This window comes from Musa acuminata, chromosome BXJ2-9 (genome assembly GCF_036884655.1).
Source record: "Musa acuminata AAA Group cultivar baxijiao chromosome BXJ2-9, Cavendish_Baxijiao_AAA, whole genome shotgun sequence".
NCBI lineage: Eukaryota > Viridiplantae > Streptophyta > Magnoliopsida > Zingiberales > Musaceae > Musa > Musa acuminata.
Window position 1 is genome coordinate 14,178,243 of NC_088346.1, and position 18,942 is coordinate 14,197,184.

An 18,942-nucleotide genomic window follows, 5' to 3' on the forward strand; every position below is an offset into this window, starting at 1 on the left:
CATAGTTCACAAGCTGAATAATTCATAAAATATCAAAAAAACCCTAAAATAGAAAAACAGTGACTAATGTTCATTTGGGTCCAATTAAAACATTTCCTAAAATTTTCAAGTCTATTAGAACAATCCTTATGTTCGATGCACTATTTTTAGATTTTGGTCAAAAATAACACATCACATATTAGAAAATATTTTCTCTAGCAAAAATTTTTATCAAGTGTTTTTGGATCAATTTAGAAGCTCAAATATCAATAAACATTATATGGATTCATGATATTTTTGTAGAAATAAGAAAAGTTGACAAAAAATAAAAAGTGACACATAGTTCATAAGTTGAATAATTCATAAAAATATCAAAAAATTATCTAAAACTAGTGATATATATCCATCTGTATCCAATACAAATCTTTTATAAAACTTTTAGGTCGTTTGAATAAGTCCTTCCATGCGACACATTAATTTTATATTTTAGGTAAAAATAGTGCATCGTATATTAGGAAATATTTTCTTTGATCCAACTTTTTACTAAGTGTTTCAGATCGATTTAGAAGATTAAATATCAGAAAATATTGGATGGTTCTAGTTTTGTGAAAATAAAAAATGTTAGCCAAAAATAAAAAGTGACACATAATTCACAAACTAAATAATTCATAAAAATATCATAAAAATTTTAAAAATAAAAAAAGTAACATATGTCCATTTGAGTCTAATACAAACTTCATAAACTTTTATTAAAAATTTTAGATCATTTAAACAAGTCCTTCCATATGATGTACTATTTTTGGATTTTAGGTAAACATAATACATCACATATTAGAAAATATTTTCATTTACCCAAATTTTTACCAAGTGTTTTGAACCAATTTAGAAGTTTAAATGCTAAAAAACATTGGCTAGATCCTTGATATATTTTATGAAAATGAAAATGTTAGGATCAAGAGGAGGGGGGTGAATTAGTATAGCGGAAAACTTTCGATGATTCAAAACGATGTTCGTACGATAAAAACGATTTCGGTAAGAAAGTTGATTTGAAAATTACTTTAACTTGTGATGAGATGCAGTTAAAGTAAAGATATAGAGGCAGTTTGCAGTTAAGATAAAGAACAGAATGTAATTACAAACCGAAATACGACATTCGTACGATAAAATCGATTTCAATATGAAAACCGATTCGGAAATTACTTTAACTTAAATTAGACGAAGTGCAGTTAAGATAAATAGCAAGAATAAATACAAACTAAAAAGCACCGCAATTTTAGAGTGGTTCGGTCAATCTTGACCTACATCTACTTTTGACTTCCTCCTCCGACGAGATCACCGATGTCCACTAGAGGCCTTCCTTCAATAGGCAAAAGCTAACCACCCTTTTACAGTTTCACTCCTTTTGACGGACTTAGGAGACAACCCTTACAAAATTTTCTCTCCTTTCTTAAAAGATCAAAACTTGAAAGAAAAGAGGGATGAGAACTTCTAGCCTTTACAACACTTTTGAGCTCTAAAATCACAGAGTAAGATCAAGCTTTCGATGCCCTTTCATGCAGGAAAGGGTGGGGTATATATAGGTCCCAAACTAATTTGAATTTGGAGCTCAAAAATATCTTTTCCCGGATTTCCGGAGTCCTGACGGTACTACCTCCTGATTGGGGCGGTACAACCGCCTAACAGCTCGGAGACTGAGCCTCTGAGCGGTGCCACCGCCTGATAGGGGCGGTACCACTGCCCAGTCTCGCTCGGAGACTGAGCCCAGGTGGTGCCACTGTCTGACTGGGGCGGTTGCACCGCCGAGTCTCGCTCAGAGACTTAGCCCAAGCGATGCCACCGCCTGACTTGGGCGGTGCAACCGCCCCAGCTTTCCTGAGAGACCATCTCCTGGGCGGTGCCACCGCTTGGTAGGAATTCTGATCCGAATGGGTTGATCCATTCGACCCAATTTGGGTCTATCAAGGGCCCAATTGCCCCCCAGATTAAGTTAATGGGATCACCTCTCATTCCTAACTTAATCTACATGCTAACTACGATATTTCTTAAGACATTTAATACAACTTGCTCCGGTGCGTCAATCGCTTCTTCCAGCGAGCTTCCGGCGAACTTCCGACAAACATCCGACGAACCTTCGACGATTCTTCGGCGGACTTCCGGCAAACTCCTGGACTTGTGACGATCCACTTGGCGAGTTCCGACGAGCTTCTTTGGCAAGCTCCTGGACATCTCGGATTTGTTCCTACAAAACCTCCGACGATCGTCCGGACTTTCGTCGAACTCTCGAACTCCCAACATGATCATAGTCTTGACTCTAGCGTAACTCTTGTTGCACGTCTTACTTCTATCGTAGTTAATCCTGCACATGTAAAACAAAACTTCGATCGAGATAATTAATCCTAAGCAATTAACCAAGTTATCCGACATGTCATTGGTCCCTTGACGCTTCGTCCGATTCTTCGGCGCATCGTCCTCTCCTACGACCTATTGCCCAATCGGCCAATTGACTCCGCAACTCTGATATCCTTGGCATAATACCTACTCTTTTTGGCCCGATGCCCGAGTCCACGGCCCGAAACCTTCTATCGATACGTCGACCGATCCACCGGTCCAAAGTCCAATCTTCTGACATGTTCTTCTAGCCCAACATGATTTTTCCTACTTTAATTGTCTCATCTTGATCAAAGCATCTTATGTCACTTAAAATACAGATTAAATCATAAACATATATCAAGTGATTTCATCGTCAAAATACGAGATTCAATAGAAAAAAATTGATAAAAAATAAAAACATGACATATAGTTCATAGGCTAAATAATTTATAAAAATATAAAAAATCTTGAAAGAGAAAACTAATGACATTTATCCATCGTAGTCCAATGTAATATGTTTACATAGTATGATATACATTACATAGAAGGGACATAATTAGATAAATGCTCTTTGTTATCTCAAAACACTAGAATATATCTATGGTTTACACAATTCTGTTTACACAGTAAGATACACATTATAGAAATGATTTTTACATAGCTAAAACATTAATCATTTATATAATTTTAAAATATCAAAAATTAGAACATGTATACTGATATTGTATATTGCAAAAGATTTACAACTCTTATGGAAACTAAAAAGTAAATTATCTAAAAATATATTCGTCGTCCAAAACTAATATTGTAATTTGCAATCGAAACCCCTTCATTTCTCATTGGAAGAATGACACAGGAAATCCAAACAATAAATGCTTGATATACTTCATAACGAATATAGAACAATCATTCTTGAAATAGGTAAAAGTCACTAATTGGTTAATTAATTAATGATGGACTGTCTATCGTATTTCATAATATTTATAATAACTTATGATGCAGCTTGTTTCGAATAGGATATATCTTTCTATGAGCATCCCTTTGATTTGATGATTAACCTATGAGATGTAACGATTCTAGATTTTTGTCACTCGTATTCACTTGCAATATTAGAAATAAGCTTCATTGAATTTATTAATCAAAACAAAAAATATAAAATGACTCCGCTGAACACTTGTCACTATTGAACTAGAGTGCTCTCAAATCTTCTTATGTAAATTGATAAACAAAAGGAATCAATGCTCCATTTTCTTATTATGTAGTAATACAAAAATGTATTTAATTAGCCTTACTTCATGAGTTTTGCTTGATTATCTAAATAATATGGCATCATGTACTTTGAAGTATTTCTAAAATAATAAGAAAAAGTTTTTATCTTCTATTATTTTCTATCATGGTATCAGAGCCGCTTGCCTAGAGCAAGGCCTAGAGCAAGCTCTCTTCTCGCTGCCAATCTTCTCCATTGCCATTCTACATCCTCTTCTCGCTGCCAATCTTCTCCATTGTCATTCTACGCCAACGTTCGTTCCCTTCCGCTACGGCATCTCTAGTGCTGTGCTCATCAGCACTGCCCCACCTTTCTTCCTCGTTGTAGCTATTTTCTTTTCTCTTCTGCTACAACAACTTCATCTTCTGCTACAACTTCCTCCTCTGTTGCAGTTTCCTCCTTTGCTGTAGTAGCATCACTGCAATATTGCTGTAGATTTCTTCTCTACCGTCGCTGTCGTCGTAATCGCAACCACGACCAACGTCGTTGAGAAAAGCGAAGCTTCGCTCTTACCTTCGGCCAGCGACCAACGTCGCTGAGAAAAGTGAAGCTTCACCCTTCGGCCAGCGACCAACGCCGTTGCATTCCTAAGAGGCTCCGTGGTCAATCCTCATCTTCCTCACCGCGGTAGTCTTCGCTGATCTATCAACATTCGGCGTACTTAAGGAGAATGAAGGGAACGCCTGTGCCATCACAGCAACAGCAATCGCAGTAGCAGCAGCAGCGATCTACACTTATCTTACTCATGAAGCCTCTCGCTTGTAAACAATTCTTTGCATCGATCCAAGATTGATATCGGAGCACCATCGAGGAAAATCCTTTATTCTGTTAGGGAAATCCTTCCTCCTAATTTGTATAAATAGGAGAGGGAACATGTTAATGTATTATTGAAACATCTTCAACTATTCAATAAAGCTTCATTCAATATTTGTTCTTATCTTCTATTATTTTCATCATGATATCAGAGTTCTTATCTTCTATTATTTTCATCAAATTTACCTTGAATCTTGAATATATTATTCCTAATGACACAAAAGATTCTTCAAGTGACACCATTGCATTGCACGATGCCTTTCTAATTCAAGACATATGTATCTATTACATCATTATCTATCATTCTATTGAAATCATAAACTTTATGAAATAATGCAAGCTGGGCGTATGTCATCTCTCCATATTATTTTTGTTGATAAACTATAATATCTCATAAATAAAACAATTTGGTTGGTTGCATTATATTTAACAGACATATGAAAAACTAATTACATACAATGAAGCTCTAAATAAAAAGTAACATAAATAAAGACAAGATCTTCTGCTTTATACGATTATTGTGGCTTCTTCATTTGAACTAATTTCATTTTTCTTAATACTCTAGAAGATCAAAAAATTTTAGTTTAAACATCATCTTTTATAGTATCTTTCATATCATATTAAAAACTATTAATAATTTACTTTCAATATGATAGTCATCCCCTTCGCATAATCAATTCCTTTCTTCTAGAGAAGATTCACAAATTCTTTTAGGTTTACCTTCTTATCATTCTCTAATTTCTCCTCTGATTTCTTCAAAGTTTTCTTTTCATAACATATATAGATATACATATATGTATATATGTATATGTATATGTATATATGTATATATACATATATATATATATACATATACACACACACACATATATATATATATATATATATATATATATATATATATATATATATATATATATATACATATATATACACATATATATATACGTATATATACATATACATATACATATACATATATATATATATATACATATATATATATATATACATATACATATATATATACATATATATATATATATACATATACATATATATACATATATATATATATACATATATATATATATACATATATATATATATACATATATATATATATATATATATATATATACACATATACATATACATATATATATATATATATATATCAGGTTTGACTTATTTATTATAGAATAAAAAATAATTTATAACATAGTTTTCTCAAAGACAATTAAAATGACTCATGAAAGGAATTCCTTAGTAGTACTGGTCACTCAATAGATTATGGCTCCTCGATTGCTATTACTTTAACATCTGGTACCTCATTTGTTTGTACATCAACTACTAGTGCCTTATAAGAATATAACCAGGATTTAACTCTTTAATGATTTTATAAATAATAAAAAATGATCATTAGGATATTTTTCAAAATAAACTACAATGATAAATCTAAATTTAATTTCAAAACAAGGTATTTATTTTATCATATGATAATGTTCATGTCATTCTATTAATTATGTTTCAATATAATGTGGGAATAGATCATTTCCACAATCTTGAAGATTCTAACTCATTTGACTGTTTAAGGCATGAGACATACTCACAAGACCACCTATATCAAATTTCAAATACATGTTAGGATCAAATTATATTATACAAAAAATAGGGTATAGTAATTTATAAACTATATATCTAGATATAAGTTACTTGCAAAATAAGTAGGGAGCCTTTCAAATAATTGATAGTTGGAATATCGTTTCTCTTGAATCTTCGCATTCACTCTCCTAGAATGCTCACAGAAATAAATAAATAAATTATTTCTGACCAACTATACTTATTTAAAATTTTTCAATCATCAATGGTTGATACTAAAGGCTACTATAATCTGTAATTACTTTGACAAAATAATATACAAGCAAGAACATATAACACATACATCCAACAAAAAATTAATTATTTCTCATCATCACTTAACACAAATTTATTATCAACATTTCCAAATCCTTACGTGTTCGTCCTTCAAATAAAAAAATATTTGTGTATAGGATATCCAATAGACAAAATGCTTTCGTATCAATGACTTCTCTAGCATTAGATAAATTAAGCAGAATAGATATATCAAACACAAAAAAGAAGTTTTACTTTAAAGATAGAATATCATAAATATGTAAAAATTGACCAAATCTCCTTATAATATCCAAGTGACATTATCTTGGTGATAATGAAATCAATTTTATTTGACTACGCTTAATAGGTGTCATAAGGAAGTACAAAATTAATTCACAAATCTTTATCTTGAAACTATCAAACCAGAATAACTTTTTGATAGCTTCTCATTATCAGAATAACATAATCCATAGAAACCAACAAATGGAACCAGAAAGATAAAATTTAAAAATTATCAATTATAATTAATTAAAAATTAAATATAAATTTATATAAACACAAACATATTAATGCTTAAATCAATATTCTTGCAATTAGCTTTAGACATTATACATGTATAAAAAGGATTTGATGATATGATTATTTTTTGTTTAAAGCCAAAATGGATTATGGTTAATAATTTAATAAAAATATCTAACTAAAAAACAAGAAGAAAATTAGAAAAGACACTATTCACATGCTAAAATATTCATAAAAATACCAAAAAAATTTAAAATAAAAAACCAATAGCATATATGCATAAATGTCCAATTTAAAACCTTCTTAAAAATTTGAGAACATTTTTAACAATACATCTATGCATTACATTATTTTATATTTTTTCTCTAAAGTAATGCCATCACCTAGTAGGAATTTTTTTTAGACCAAATTATATATATATATATATATATATATATATATATATATATATATATATATATATATATATATATGACTTATTTTGAAACTCAAATATGCAAAAACATTGTATGGATGCATTATAATTTATTTAAAACAAAAATAATGCACTGTTTAGATGCTCAAAAGTCCATAAAAATATTCAAAAATCTGCAAAATGAAAAACTAGTGACATATGTCCATAAGTGTCTTATTCAAAGGTTTTCTAAAAATTTGAGATTATTTTGAATAGTACATCTATGCGATGCACTATTTTTTATTTTTTTCTCAAAAATAGTGCATTACCTATTAGAATTTTTTTTCTAGATCAAAATTTTTAAATATATTTTTGACCTATTTTAAAAATATTTCATGGATGTATTATAATTTTTTAGAAATAGAAAAGGATATCATGTTGTTTAGATGCTCAAAAATCTATTAAAATACTAAAATAATCTCTAAAATAGAAAACTAGTGACATATGTCCATAAATGTCATATTCAAGGCTTTCTTAAAATAATTAAAATCAATTTAAATAGTGTATCTAAGTGATGCACTATTTTTTATTTTTCCTAAAAAATAGTGCATCACCTATTAGAAAATTTCTTTCTAGACCAAATTATCTACATATGTTGTTGACCTATTTAGAAGCTCAAATGCGAAACAATTTTACATGGATGTATTATAATTTATTAGACATATAAAAATAAACATAAAAATAAACATAAAAATAAAAAAAAATCACATTTTTCAGATGCTAAAAAATTACAGAAATGTAAAAAAAAATCTAAAATAGAAAAATAGTGATATATGTCCATAAGTGTCCTATTCAAAAATTTTCTAAAAATTTGAGATCATTTTGAATAGTGCATCTATGCGATGCACTGTTGTTTATTTTTTCTAAAAAAACAATGCATCATTTATTAGAAATTTTTTTCTATATCAAATTATCTACATATATTGTTGACCTGTTTAGAAGCCTAAATGTAAAAAATATTATATGAATTTATTATAATTTGTTAGAAATATAAAATACAAGGAGAAAATAAAAAAAATGACACACTATTTAGACGCTCAAAAGTCCATAAAAATATTAAAAATATTCTCTAAAATGGAAAACCAAAGACATATATCCATAAATATCTTATTCAAAATTTGTCTAAAAATTTAAGATCATTTTGAACAGTGCATCTATTCGATCTAGTATTTTTATTTTTATTTTCTCAAAAAGAATGCATCACCTATTAGGAAATTTGTTTTTCTAACCGATTTTTTTGCATATAATGTTGACCTTTTTAGAATGGCACATTGTTCAAATACAAAAAATATTGAATGGATACATTACAATTTGTTATAAAATACAAAAAATAAGGAGAAAATAGAAAATGGCACATTGTTCAAATGTTCAAAAATCTATAAAAATATTAAAAAAAATTATCTACAATAGAAAACTAGTGGCATATGCCCATAAGTGTCATATCAAAGCTTTCCTAAAAATTTAAGATTATTTTGAACAATACATCTGTGCAATACACTTTTTTTATTTTTCCTCAAAAACAATGCATCACCAATGAGAAATTTTTTTATAATAAATTTTCTACAAATATTATTGACTAATTTAGAAGTTCAGATATGAAAAAACATTATATGGATGTATTATAATTTGTTAGAAATACAAAAAAAGGAGAGAATAAAAAATGATGCATTATTCAAATGCAAAAAAAATCATAAAAATACTAAATGTTTTTATAAAATATACAAAAAAGTTTCATATATCCATAAGTATCCTATTCAAAGTTTTATTAAAAATTTAAGATCATTTTGAATAGTATATCTGTGCGATGCTCTGTTTTTGAATTTTTGTCAACAATAGTGCATAACACACTATGCAGATGCTCAAAATTTTATAAAAGTATCAAAAAATCTTTAAAATAGAAAATCAATGACATATGTCCATATGGGATATATTTAAAGCTTTTCTAAAAATTTAAGATCACTTTGAGCAGAGCATCTATGGGACACACTAGTTTTGAATTTTTCTTAATAATATTGCATCACCTATTAGAAAAGTTTGTCAAGACCAATTTTTTTACATATATTGTTGACCTATTTAGAAGCTCTAATATAAAAAAATATTACATGGATGCCTTATAATTTTTAGAAATATAAATAATAAAGAGAAAATAAAAAATGACAACATTATTCAAATGCTAAAAAAATTCATAAATATGTTGAAAGAATTCTATAAAATAGAAAACCAATTACATATATCCATAGGTATCCTATTCAAAGATTTTTCTAAAAATTTGAGATTATTTTAAATAGTGCATCTGATGTACTACTATTTTTGAAAATTTCACAATAATAGTGCATCACCTATTAGGTAAATTGTTCTCTAGACCAAATTTTTTACATATATTTTGGACCTCTTTAAATCTAAAATGTGAAAAAATATTACTTGAATGAATTATAATTTGTTAAGAATAAAATAAACATGAGAAAAATGACATATTGTTTTGGACAAGGATTTTATTTTTATAAAGAATGCTCAAAATATTGATAGTAAAACAACAAGTTTTTATAACACTGTAACAGTAAACACGCAACCATAAAACCTAAGCAAAAAGTAATGATTTCATAGTAAATATTTTTATGAAAATGAAAACATACCTCAAAGAACCCTCCATGGTTTATTGCAAACAATGTTGGCTGTCGCTAAAGTTTTAGAACCCGAGAAGTAGGAAACTCTCGAATCCTCCTTGTGGTAGCAATAAAATAGAAGCTTAGAGGGGTCGGTAGTGTTGTCGATGAAACTCGATGCTTGTAAACAGTGGAACTTGATTCTAAACACATTGATGCACGAAGTCAATAATAGTTAGAGGCTATAGAGTACATTGTGATGACGACGATAGAATAGGAAATAGTCGAAATTAAGCTATAGAGTACATAGTGATAACGATGATAGAACAGGAAATAGTCAGACATTAAAGATCGTATTGATTGATAAATGTGAAACAAGGATAATATATTGATTCTAGTTAGATCAATTTTTTTATTCAATTAATCCTATGTGAACCTGGGCAGTTTTTTGAGATTATTATCTTTTTAAAAAGTAAAAACACTATTTAGGCTTTTTTAAATAAAATAAAATTAGAAATATTTTTCGAAAATTCACCCTTGTTTATCTCTGTGCTTGTGGGTACCTGCCCTCCAAGTTCCAGGCAGCTTGTGTACTCATGAACGTGGTGTTGCACTGTTGCTTCCTTTGCATGCGCTGGAATCGTCATCCCTTCTCTTCTTTTCCTCAAAGAAAAGGCGCTACGTCTGCTCCTAATCAACAGTGTATGTTTAGCTATGTGGTTCAGGGAGCAGCAGCGGCACAACAGAAGTGGCCCGTCGACCGAGTCTTTACTGTGTGCCGCACGGTACGGCAACGTCTGGAATTAATATAAACACACACACAAAAGAAAAAAAGATGATGTGAGCTTGTGTTGTTTTGGTTTGGAAAGGTTGGCATGGGAGTCTTGGTTTCTCTTTTGCATGAGTGGCTATAGACGTTAGAGTTGTAGGAGTCATGTGTGTCAATTATTTGTTATGATGACCTTTTGTTATTATAGACTGACTTTGGGAACATAATTTATAGAGAACATATTGGTGATGAGGCAAAGGTGGAAGCATGCATAGATTTATATGGGTGGAGATGCATGATGGGGGGCTCTAAGCATGTTACCCTAACGGACATGAGCGTATAATATGCATGCAAATGGTGTATGAACGAGAAGCAAGATTCTGCAAGGTTGCAACTGGGAAAGGGTATGCTATAATTGATTGGGACTCGTAGTTCTTAGATTTGGATGCTGTCAGTAATCTTGGAGGGCAGTCATCATCATTAGTAACAAGTTTCACATAATAGCATCTGTAACTAAGCATGGATATGTAAGACGGGAGTTTAGATCAAGGCTTTTACAAGATTAATGTTGAGAAGACTAGTAAACGGTTCGCAATCTTCTTCGAAGTAATATGTCGTGTTGCGAGTCCTTACTTTTCTAAAAGAAGAGAGCGATGCGGCAATTAAAGATTGACCTGTCGACACCCCAACTTCAACCAAGATCAAGAAAAGGTGTGTGTGCTCGAGATACTGTTGCATTAGTGTGGGCACATCCAAACACATCCCATGTGGTGTGTCGGTGTGTCACAAGAGAACCGCATCGCATGTTAAAAGTGCATCTTACAGGTACTTAGCTTAGCTTATTAGAACAATATTATAAAAGGAGTTAGTTATCTGAGCCATGAGAATATTCTGACTATATTGTTTACTGATCGATCACTACCATTGCAACCGATGCATAAATGTATACTTACTTTGCTCCGCTCCCTCCTTTTTCGATTACTGTTCATGAATGTACTCATCCATAGTCTTACATTCTCCTGTCTCGTAGAGTTATTTAAACAGTAATAACCTGAGGTAAATCCATATTCTTAATAGAGAGCTTAAACGATGGACATCAAGGCAAGAAGCGCACGCACATAATCTTGGCCCTCAGCTTCCAATCTGAGCGCCGCGCCGCCCAAGACAATGGGGAGAAACACATGTGAACAGCGTTAATTGATTCCCAGACTGCACGTTGAGAATAATTATTATTAGTCATGATATGATGTAAAAACACATTGATTTTTTGTTATCTTCTATTAAATCTGCTTTAAGAGTTAATATTTTATGCGTTAGAAAGGACCTAAAATGTGATTGGAGGACTGCTATAACATACATACATAGATCATTTTATTGATTGCAGCTGCAGAGGGGCTATGCGTTATTTATATCGATATCTATAGTCAATAGAATCTGAAACAAAACCTCCAATTAAGAGTAATCTGATGGGTGGTTCAGGGTTAACGTACCTGCATAAAACCTGAGAGGAACGGTGCAGAGGGATAGATTAGCTGTTGGTGATTCAGATGGAGTGTGCCACTGTTCGCACGTGTGACGTTGTCAGTGCACACGGGCCACCGCCCGCCATCAGAAGGACGTCGGTCTGAGACACGGAAGGATAGATCTCGTCTTGAGAGGTGTGCCACTCACAGATCCTTGCTCTCTGACCGACCGCACGCACTTCCGTCAGCAAGCGTGGCGGTTCGTGTTCTTATCCATCGGATACAAGACTACAAAGCACTAGTGATCTGGGTGTGGCTTTTCACTTCGCCATGGGTGGTTGGATGTCGCGTGATATGCTTGTTGTTTTCTGTGGTCTGTGGGGGTTGCCCTGTACACAAGACTCCACACAGCGGAGCTTTGGTGCATGTCATGTCCCCCCAAGTTTTGTCCTGCATATATGGAATGATCATGTGTTACCTGTGCCTTTGGGGTAAAGCATCTTAAAAAGGAAATTCTTGGATATCTACGACCTGATTATGACGACAAAACACTCAACTTTGGAGCTACGGTAGATTGATGTTTTTCATAGATATCATTTTGAGTCTCTTCGTTCATGTCATGAGCAGTTTTACATCTTAGCTAAGTTTGTGTCAGTGCTAGTTGTTTGTTTATGTATTTCATATGATCCGTGTCAGAAAAAGAGGAGAGAATCTCATCACCTCTGACATCGGCATTCACCAAACTGGTGATGGTTGACAATGTGCGTCGCAAAGGTTTCACCTGAGTGAACCGTGAAAATAAATACTGGAGCGAACCGTGGGAAAGTATGAGGAGGCATTTCTTCCAGAAAAGGGAGAAGCGACAGGCTGCGGCTCAGGTCATACAGGTGACAGATGATTTGCCAAGAGAGATATGTGGGGTCTCTCCATGAATGGAAGTTTGGAAGAAGACTTTAAAGACGATCACAGCATTTCATAATGCAAGCTCCACCAAGCACGTTCCTTCCATCTTCATCTGCATGTTCCTGCTGGATCCTGTCTATTTGAATTTAATGTTCTCACTGTTCTTTTCTCTTTCTTCTCTCTTCATTTCATCAAAGAAATATTATGACATCAGTTTCAGTCGACCCTATCATGCATGAACATAGTGTGATGATAATATCTCAGGGGCTTCTGAGATCAAGAAATCAGGAGCATAAATTGCAGAAAAGAAGATGTTTTTGATGTGCTGGCTGAGGAAGAAGCGGAAGGGGGACGTGAGTGGGAAGTGGGTGGGGAATCTATAGCACATGAGGAGAGACCTCCACCCGCAATTCCCGCTCATGTGCGTTCGTAGGAGCGGCCGCGGGCCCGGTGCCTCTCACGTGCCCTTTTCCCCGACGACCCCTGCCCGCCCTGCGGTCCCTTCTTTCCTGCAATCTCGTCGCTCCCATCTCCATCTCCATCTCCCTCATCTTTTACTGCGCCCTAAATATTATAATAATTATTATCTAATGATCTTTTCTTTTGACGCGGGATCGGGATTAGCGCCTAATCATCATCATCTTCTACGTATATCCGCTTTAATCACACCTATTTTCGTCGAAGACTTCGATTTCGTCAACGACCAACCGTCGTCAACCGCCGTACCTCACGTGATCCCCATCGCTTCGTTTCTCTTTTTTCCACCCCCACCACTGCGTGGACCGATCAGAGCCGTACGATCACGGCCTCGCCCGCGGTAACGCTACGGCCGAAAGCACGCGCATCGATGCGATTTAACCCGCGCGGCGCCGTGAACAAACGGGGACGTGACTGCGCCGTTAGTTACTCGAGGAAACGGCGTTCTCGGGAGGCGGACGGGAGAGGAGTAAGGAGTAAATAAAAGCGAGAGGGCGGAGCAGAGAGTGGGCTAAAGGCGCGGCGTGTTGGGATGTTGGCGGAGCCTTTCGTCTCCTCCTCCCCGAGGAAGGCGAAATTTCTTTGATGATTCATCCATCAATCGGATCTCTTTATCTCTGTCAACTCGATCTCAAAGTTCGATCTTTTTCATGCTACTTGGATCGGTTCTGTTCTCCTGAATGCTCTCGGCTTCCGCTGCTCCTTTGAGGGGCTCAAGGAGACGAGACGAAGTCTTTTCGTCGTGAGCCATTAATTGTTTCCCTCGATCTGGAGTAACCTGTGGCAAGAGCTTGTGGTTTCCGAGTTGAATTGTTGACGATAACTCGGAAAAGGGGGCATCTTGGAGTCGGGGAAGAAGAAGATGTATGTCTGGTGAGTGCAATGGAGCTCCAAGGTAATTAAGGCCGGTCCGAAAGTGTTCTTCTTCTTCTTATGCTTCTTTTATTTTCCCTTTGAATTATAATAATTCTTTGAGTCTACATGATAATATACAGGGAAGAAAGTAACACATGATTTCCTGTCGCTCTACTCCTCGGATTCATCTTACCAGGTCCAAGATCCGAGGTCTTCATCTCAAGGTTCTCATCTCATAACTCCACATCTCCCATTGTTCACGTAGAGTTCAGTAGAATTCTACTGTTGGCCGATGGAAATTATCTCGTGTTTAAACTGTATTTTGCATCAAAATCTCTTCTCGGAGACTAAACCAATGCCGAAATCTCAGCTCTGTGTCTCCGTGCCTTTATAAATTCGGACACATGTTGAGTTTTTCTTGTCTTTTCTGTCTCGTGTTTTTGTTTCCAGGTTTCTTCTTGAAGACGCGGGACTTCTTGCAGCCGCTGGAGCGGGGGGAGCGCGGCGGCGAGGCGGCGGAGGGAGGAGGCGTGGCCACCGAGAGGCCAGCGGAGCGGGTGCTCCCGGGCGGGGTAGGCGCGTGCGGCATCGGTCACGTGGCCGGCGAGGTGAAGCCGGAGAGGAGTGGGTGGGGACCGGGGCGGGGGTTCTCATTCGGGTTGGAGACCAAACCCGAACCCGATTACGGCAGCCGAAGCACCACCACCAGCTTCGGCTCTTACGCTGGCGCTGCTTGTTACACGCAGTGGGACGAAAAAGACACCGCTTCCAGAGGTAGTGTGATTCTTGATTTTTATTTTTACTACGAATCATCGTGTTTATTTCTCGATCATAATAAAAAGGACTTCAGGTTTTATGTTAATTGTTTTTTGGGTCTTATAATTAAAATTTTTTAGTTTATGTTCGCTCGGTAACGTCAGCTCTCGGTCTCCCCTGTTTCCGACGGAGCCATACCGTCGGTCAAGTTCTCAGGTGAAATCTTAAATGATTTCCATTGGAGATGTTGCACGAATCTCAAGACGTTCGACCATGTCGTTTAGGCTGATGAAAGATGGAAATTATGAGAGGAGGATAATGATAATCGAAAAAATAATTATTTATTTATTGTGAGTGTATTTTTCTAAATCAAATGAGGGCTATTATGCAAATATCAAAGTTTCAGGAGTCAAAATGCAAAAAGACCAGATTTATATGGTATTCCCTCCTAATCTTTGCTTGCTCCGTCTCACTCACAGGGCAGCGACCTTCCACGTTGGCTGCCGCCCGCGGCAGCGGCAGTTCCGGAGTCATCTGCACCACTCCAGCTGCCACCTCCTCCGGGAGGTTCGTGTCCTTCTTCTTCTCTCTCCGACTCTCTTTTATTTAGAGGCTTTCTCTTCTGAGCTGTGGGGGGCTTTTGGGACAGGCACAGCTCGGGGCCGGAGAAGAAGCGATTCATGGAGGCGGCCGTGTCGAGATCCACACGAGAATACGACGGAGTGGATGATGATGATGAGGCGGAGGTGTTTGGAATGAAAGAGGAGGGCTCCTCCTCCCGTAAAGGTAGCTCCTTGTTTTCTCCTAACTCTTTTCCACTCTTTCTGCTTCTGTGATTCCTTTTTGATTTAGTTGTTCAGCTTCTGCCGAAATTTTCTTGCTTCCCTTTCTTTTCATGAGTAAAATCATTTGATTTCTTTGTTTTGTTTGTGCTGGGACGAAGATTTGACTGTGAATGTAGATGGGAGGGTGAGCACTGCGGATCAGAGGCCAAACACACCACGGTCTAAGCATTCTGCCACTGAGCAGAGGAGAAGAAGCAAAATTAATGACAGGCAAGTCCATGTAATATAATGTTTGAGCTTTCTCCATACTTTTATGTCATGCAGTTTCCTGGTTATATAGGGTGCTATATTATATTTGGTTCACTTCAGAATAACAATATGTGGTCGAGGATCCAACAAAAGTGATTTTTTTTTTTTTTTGCATCTATATATTTGTAATACCTCATGGCCAGTTTATTGTACAACATACTTGTAGATCTTTTAGTTTTTATTTGAAGATTATTTTCAGTGAACAACAATTTAGTTAGTAAATCTTGATTAGCTATATGGGGAAAAAAAAAATCCTATCTGCTAATTGCCAATGAATTTTCCTTTGTGATAATAATGTCTGCTAGTTAGCGAGCTGCTGTTTTCAGTGCTTGATTTGTAGATGGAAACCAACCTACTTACGGAAGCACTTGCTGGAAAGTTCAGAAGAATGCTTTCCAAATAGAGGAATAAACGTCTGAATTTGGCTGAACTGTTATGAGCAAATTTGGGTTGTTCAAAATTTTCACAATTGGATTGTTCTGTCATTTGATTGACCATGTAGATTTTGCTTTATTTTTAACCTTTCCTTCTGCCAATCTGCACAATTAGGCTTCTCTTTTGTGATGTCTTTTACATTTTACATGGCTACTACATGAGATAATGGAAACTATGACTAATAAATATAGTTATACGCATTTAACAATCTTATGCACTAATGACGGCATACAAAACCGTTTTGCAGATTTCAGATACTCCGGCAGCTCATACCTCATGGTGATCAGAAGAGAGATAAAGCATCATTTCTTCTGGAGGTACACTAAATCATGCCACGAGTATGCTTCGAATGGTGTAATCCTTTCGTATTGACATTGTTTTAGCAAAATTTCCCTTCAGGTCATTGAATACATCCGCTTCTTACAAGAGAAGGTACAGAAGTATGAATTGCCATACTCGGGATGGAATCAGGATGGTGTCAAGTTAATGCCTTGGGTAGAATCATTAAGCTCAATCTATTTCGTGTAGTATTGTTTTCTTTCTAATGAGCTCATGCATATGTCTTGTTTCTTATTGTGATATTTTTCTCTGCTAAATGTTTGAAACAGAAGAACAACCAAGCGCCTGGAATTGGTTTAGCCATAGAAAATAATTCTGCTTCTCCTGCACATATATTCTTGAAGAAATCGAGTGAAGGTAGCACTCCAGTTGCACCTCCTATGCTGTCAAGTGTGCATGTTTCCCCAGCAATAGGTGTGGCTGCTGGTAACTCTTACAAGACTGCCACCAGTTTAGCAAGTAACCTGGGTACCGCAAACAATTCGTCACATCAAAGGTTGTTGGCTGTTGGAAGGGAAGCAGGTGTTGCTCAGTCACAGCAGGGGTTGATTTCAAATCCAGACACCATGGTGTTCCAGGATCGACCACCGTGGTTGAGATCATGCAGCCTCACTGGTGGTGCCATTGGCAGGGATGTGATGAATGAACAAGAGGAGCTAACCGTCGATGAAGGCATGATTAGCATGTCTACTGCCTACTCCCATGGGTGCGTACAAGAGATCTATAAGTTAATTCCTTTTTGGATTACAACCTTTGATATTTCAAACAAATATTTTCTTGCGACATCTTATAGGCTTTTGTTTAATTTTGATCTGATGATTTGCTCAAACAGGCTGTTGAATACTCTGAGTCAGGCATTGCAAAGCTCTGGTGTGGATCTGTCTCAAGCCAGTGTATCTGTTCAGATTAACCTTGGCAAGAGAGCAATTAATAGTAGGCCTACTGGCACAGCCACAACTTCCATTCTTAAGGTGAGAACTCTTCTATTCCTTCATCAATTCATCATTTGGACGTTGTTGTTGTTGTTGTTGTATGACTGCAATAGCATGAAGGACAAATGATCTTTATTTCACTGCCATGGCATTCAACTACCCCATAATGTTACTCTTGTGCATTGGGAAAACAACTACTGATTCATCAAGACATAACTGATCCTATTTTATCTTCTTAATTTGTGTTATTGAAGGATCAGAAAGATTCAACACCTTTTTATCAAGCAATCGGGTACAGCAGGTTAGGGGAATCACAAGCACTTAAAAGACACAAAGCAGAGAACAGCTGATGTTATATTACTTCCCCATGATATTTCACTTGGATTGTTGTATTCGGGATTCAAGGGTCATTGAGGTTGATGAAAACTATTGTGCAGTCTTTCATTTGTGTCTTGTCCTTGTTTTTCCGTGGAGGCTTCCATCACATCTTGTGAAGCTGCTTTATTTTACAGGCTTCCATTCACGTGCCAAGTCTCTCTTTCCTTTTTTTCACTATCAAATGATTCTTGTTGTAAGTTCAACACCACAGATTCTAACTCGTGGCACTGTATCGCTGCGGATAAGGAAATCTCTCTTCTTTTACAACTTGTTGCATTCTGATTGCTAATGCTGTGCAGGAAGCTACGCTTGCAAATTGTCGACAAGCTTTATCATCATACATGTGTAATTAACATATCTGCTTTTAAGCATACAACATACTTACCACCCTTAATCTAAGGTTACAACCAAGAGGCGGCGGATTTGTTTTTTCGGGGGTGGGGGGCGGGGAACACTAGCACAGCACGAAGCGCCCGTAATGCCGGCGTCGCCGTTTTTGGTGGCGCGTGCGGCAAAGGAGCTGTGGAGCCGGCGCTGGCGTCGAACGGAAAGGTCGGGGAGGAGGAGGCCGCCGATCGGGTGGCGATGGCGGGCGGTGCTTGAGGAGGAGAGGACGGGGCTTGGAGGATAATAATAAAGC

General features: G+C 35.8%; 1 protein-coding gene across 3 annotated transcripts; it reads left to right on the forward strand.

Annotated features, from left to right (window-relative positions):
* The first annotated feature begins 14,020 nt into the window (after window positions 1-14,020).
* Window positions 14,021-18,569, forward strand: LOC135623243 (transcription factor BIM1-like). Of its 3 annotated transcripts, none has more exons than XM_065125991.1 (11): window positions 14,021-14,408; window positions 14,509-14,592; window positions 14,819-15,142; window positions 15,604-15,691; window positions 15,774-15,910; window positions 16,068-16,179; window positions 16,901-16,970; window positions 17,053-17,148; window positions 17,262-17,698; window positions 17,825-17,963; window positions 18,179-18,569. In XM_065125991.1, exons 1-11 carry the CDS (start codon window positions 14,396-14,398, stop codon window positions 18,272-18,274), a joined length of 1,596 nt encoding a protein of 531 aa, XP_064982063.1. In that variant the 5' UTR covers window positions 14,021-14,395; the 3' UTR covers window positions 18,275-18,569. The 3 variants fall into 3 exon arrangements, with proteins under 3 accessions (XP_064982063.1, XP_064982065.1, XP_064982064.1); XM_065125993.1 differs by having other exon boundaries at window positions 18,185-18,569; XM_065125992.1 differs by having other exon boundaries at window positions 14,021-14,386.
* Window positions 18,570-18,942: the final 373 nt, after the last annotated feature.

Bases quoted from the DNA above. Each gene is read 5' to 3' on its own strand.
- LOC135623243 (XM_065125991.1), top strand. The intron at 15,911-16,067 runs GTAGCTCCTTGT...GCTGGGACGAAG, and splicing joins GGGCTCCTCCTCCCGTAAAG to ATTTGACTGTGAATGTAGAT. The intron at 16,971-17,052 runs GTACACTAAATC...ATTTCCCTTCAG, and splicing joins AAGCATCATTTCTTCTGGAG to GTCATTGAATACATCCGCTT.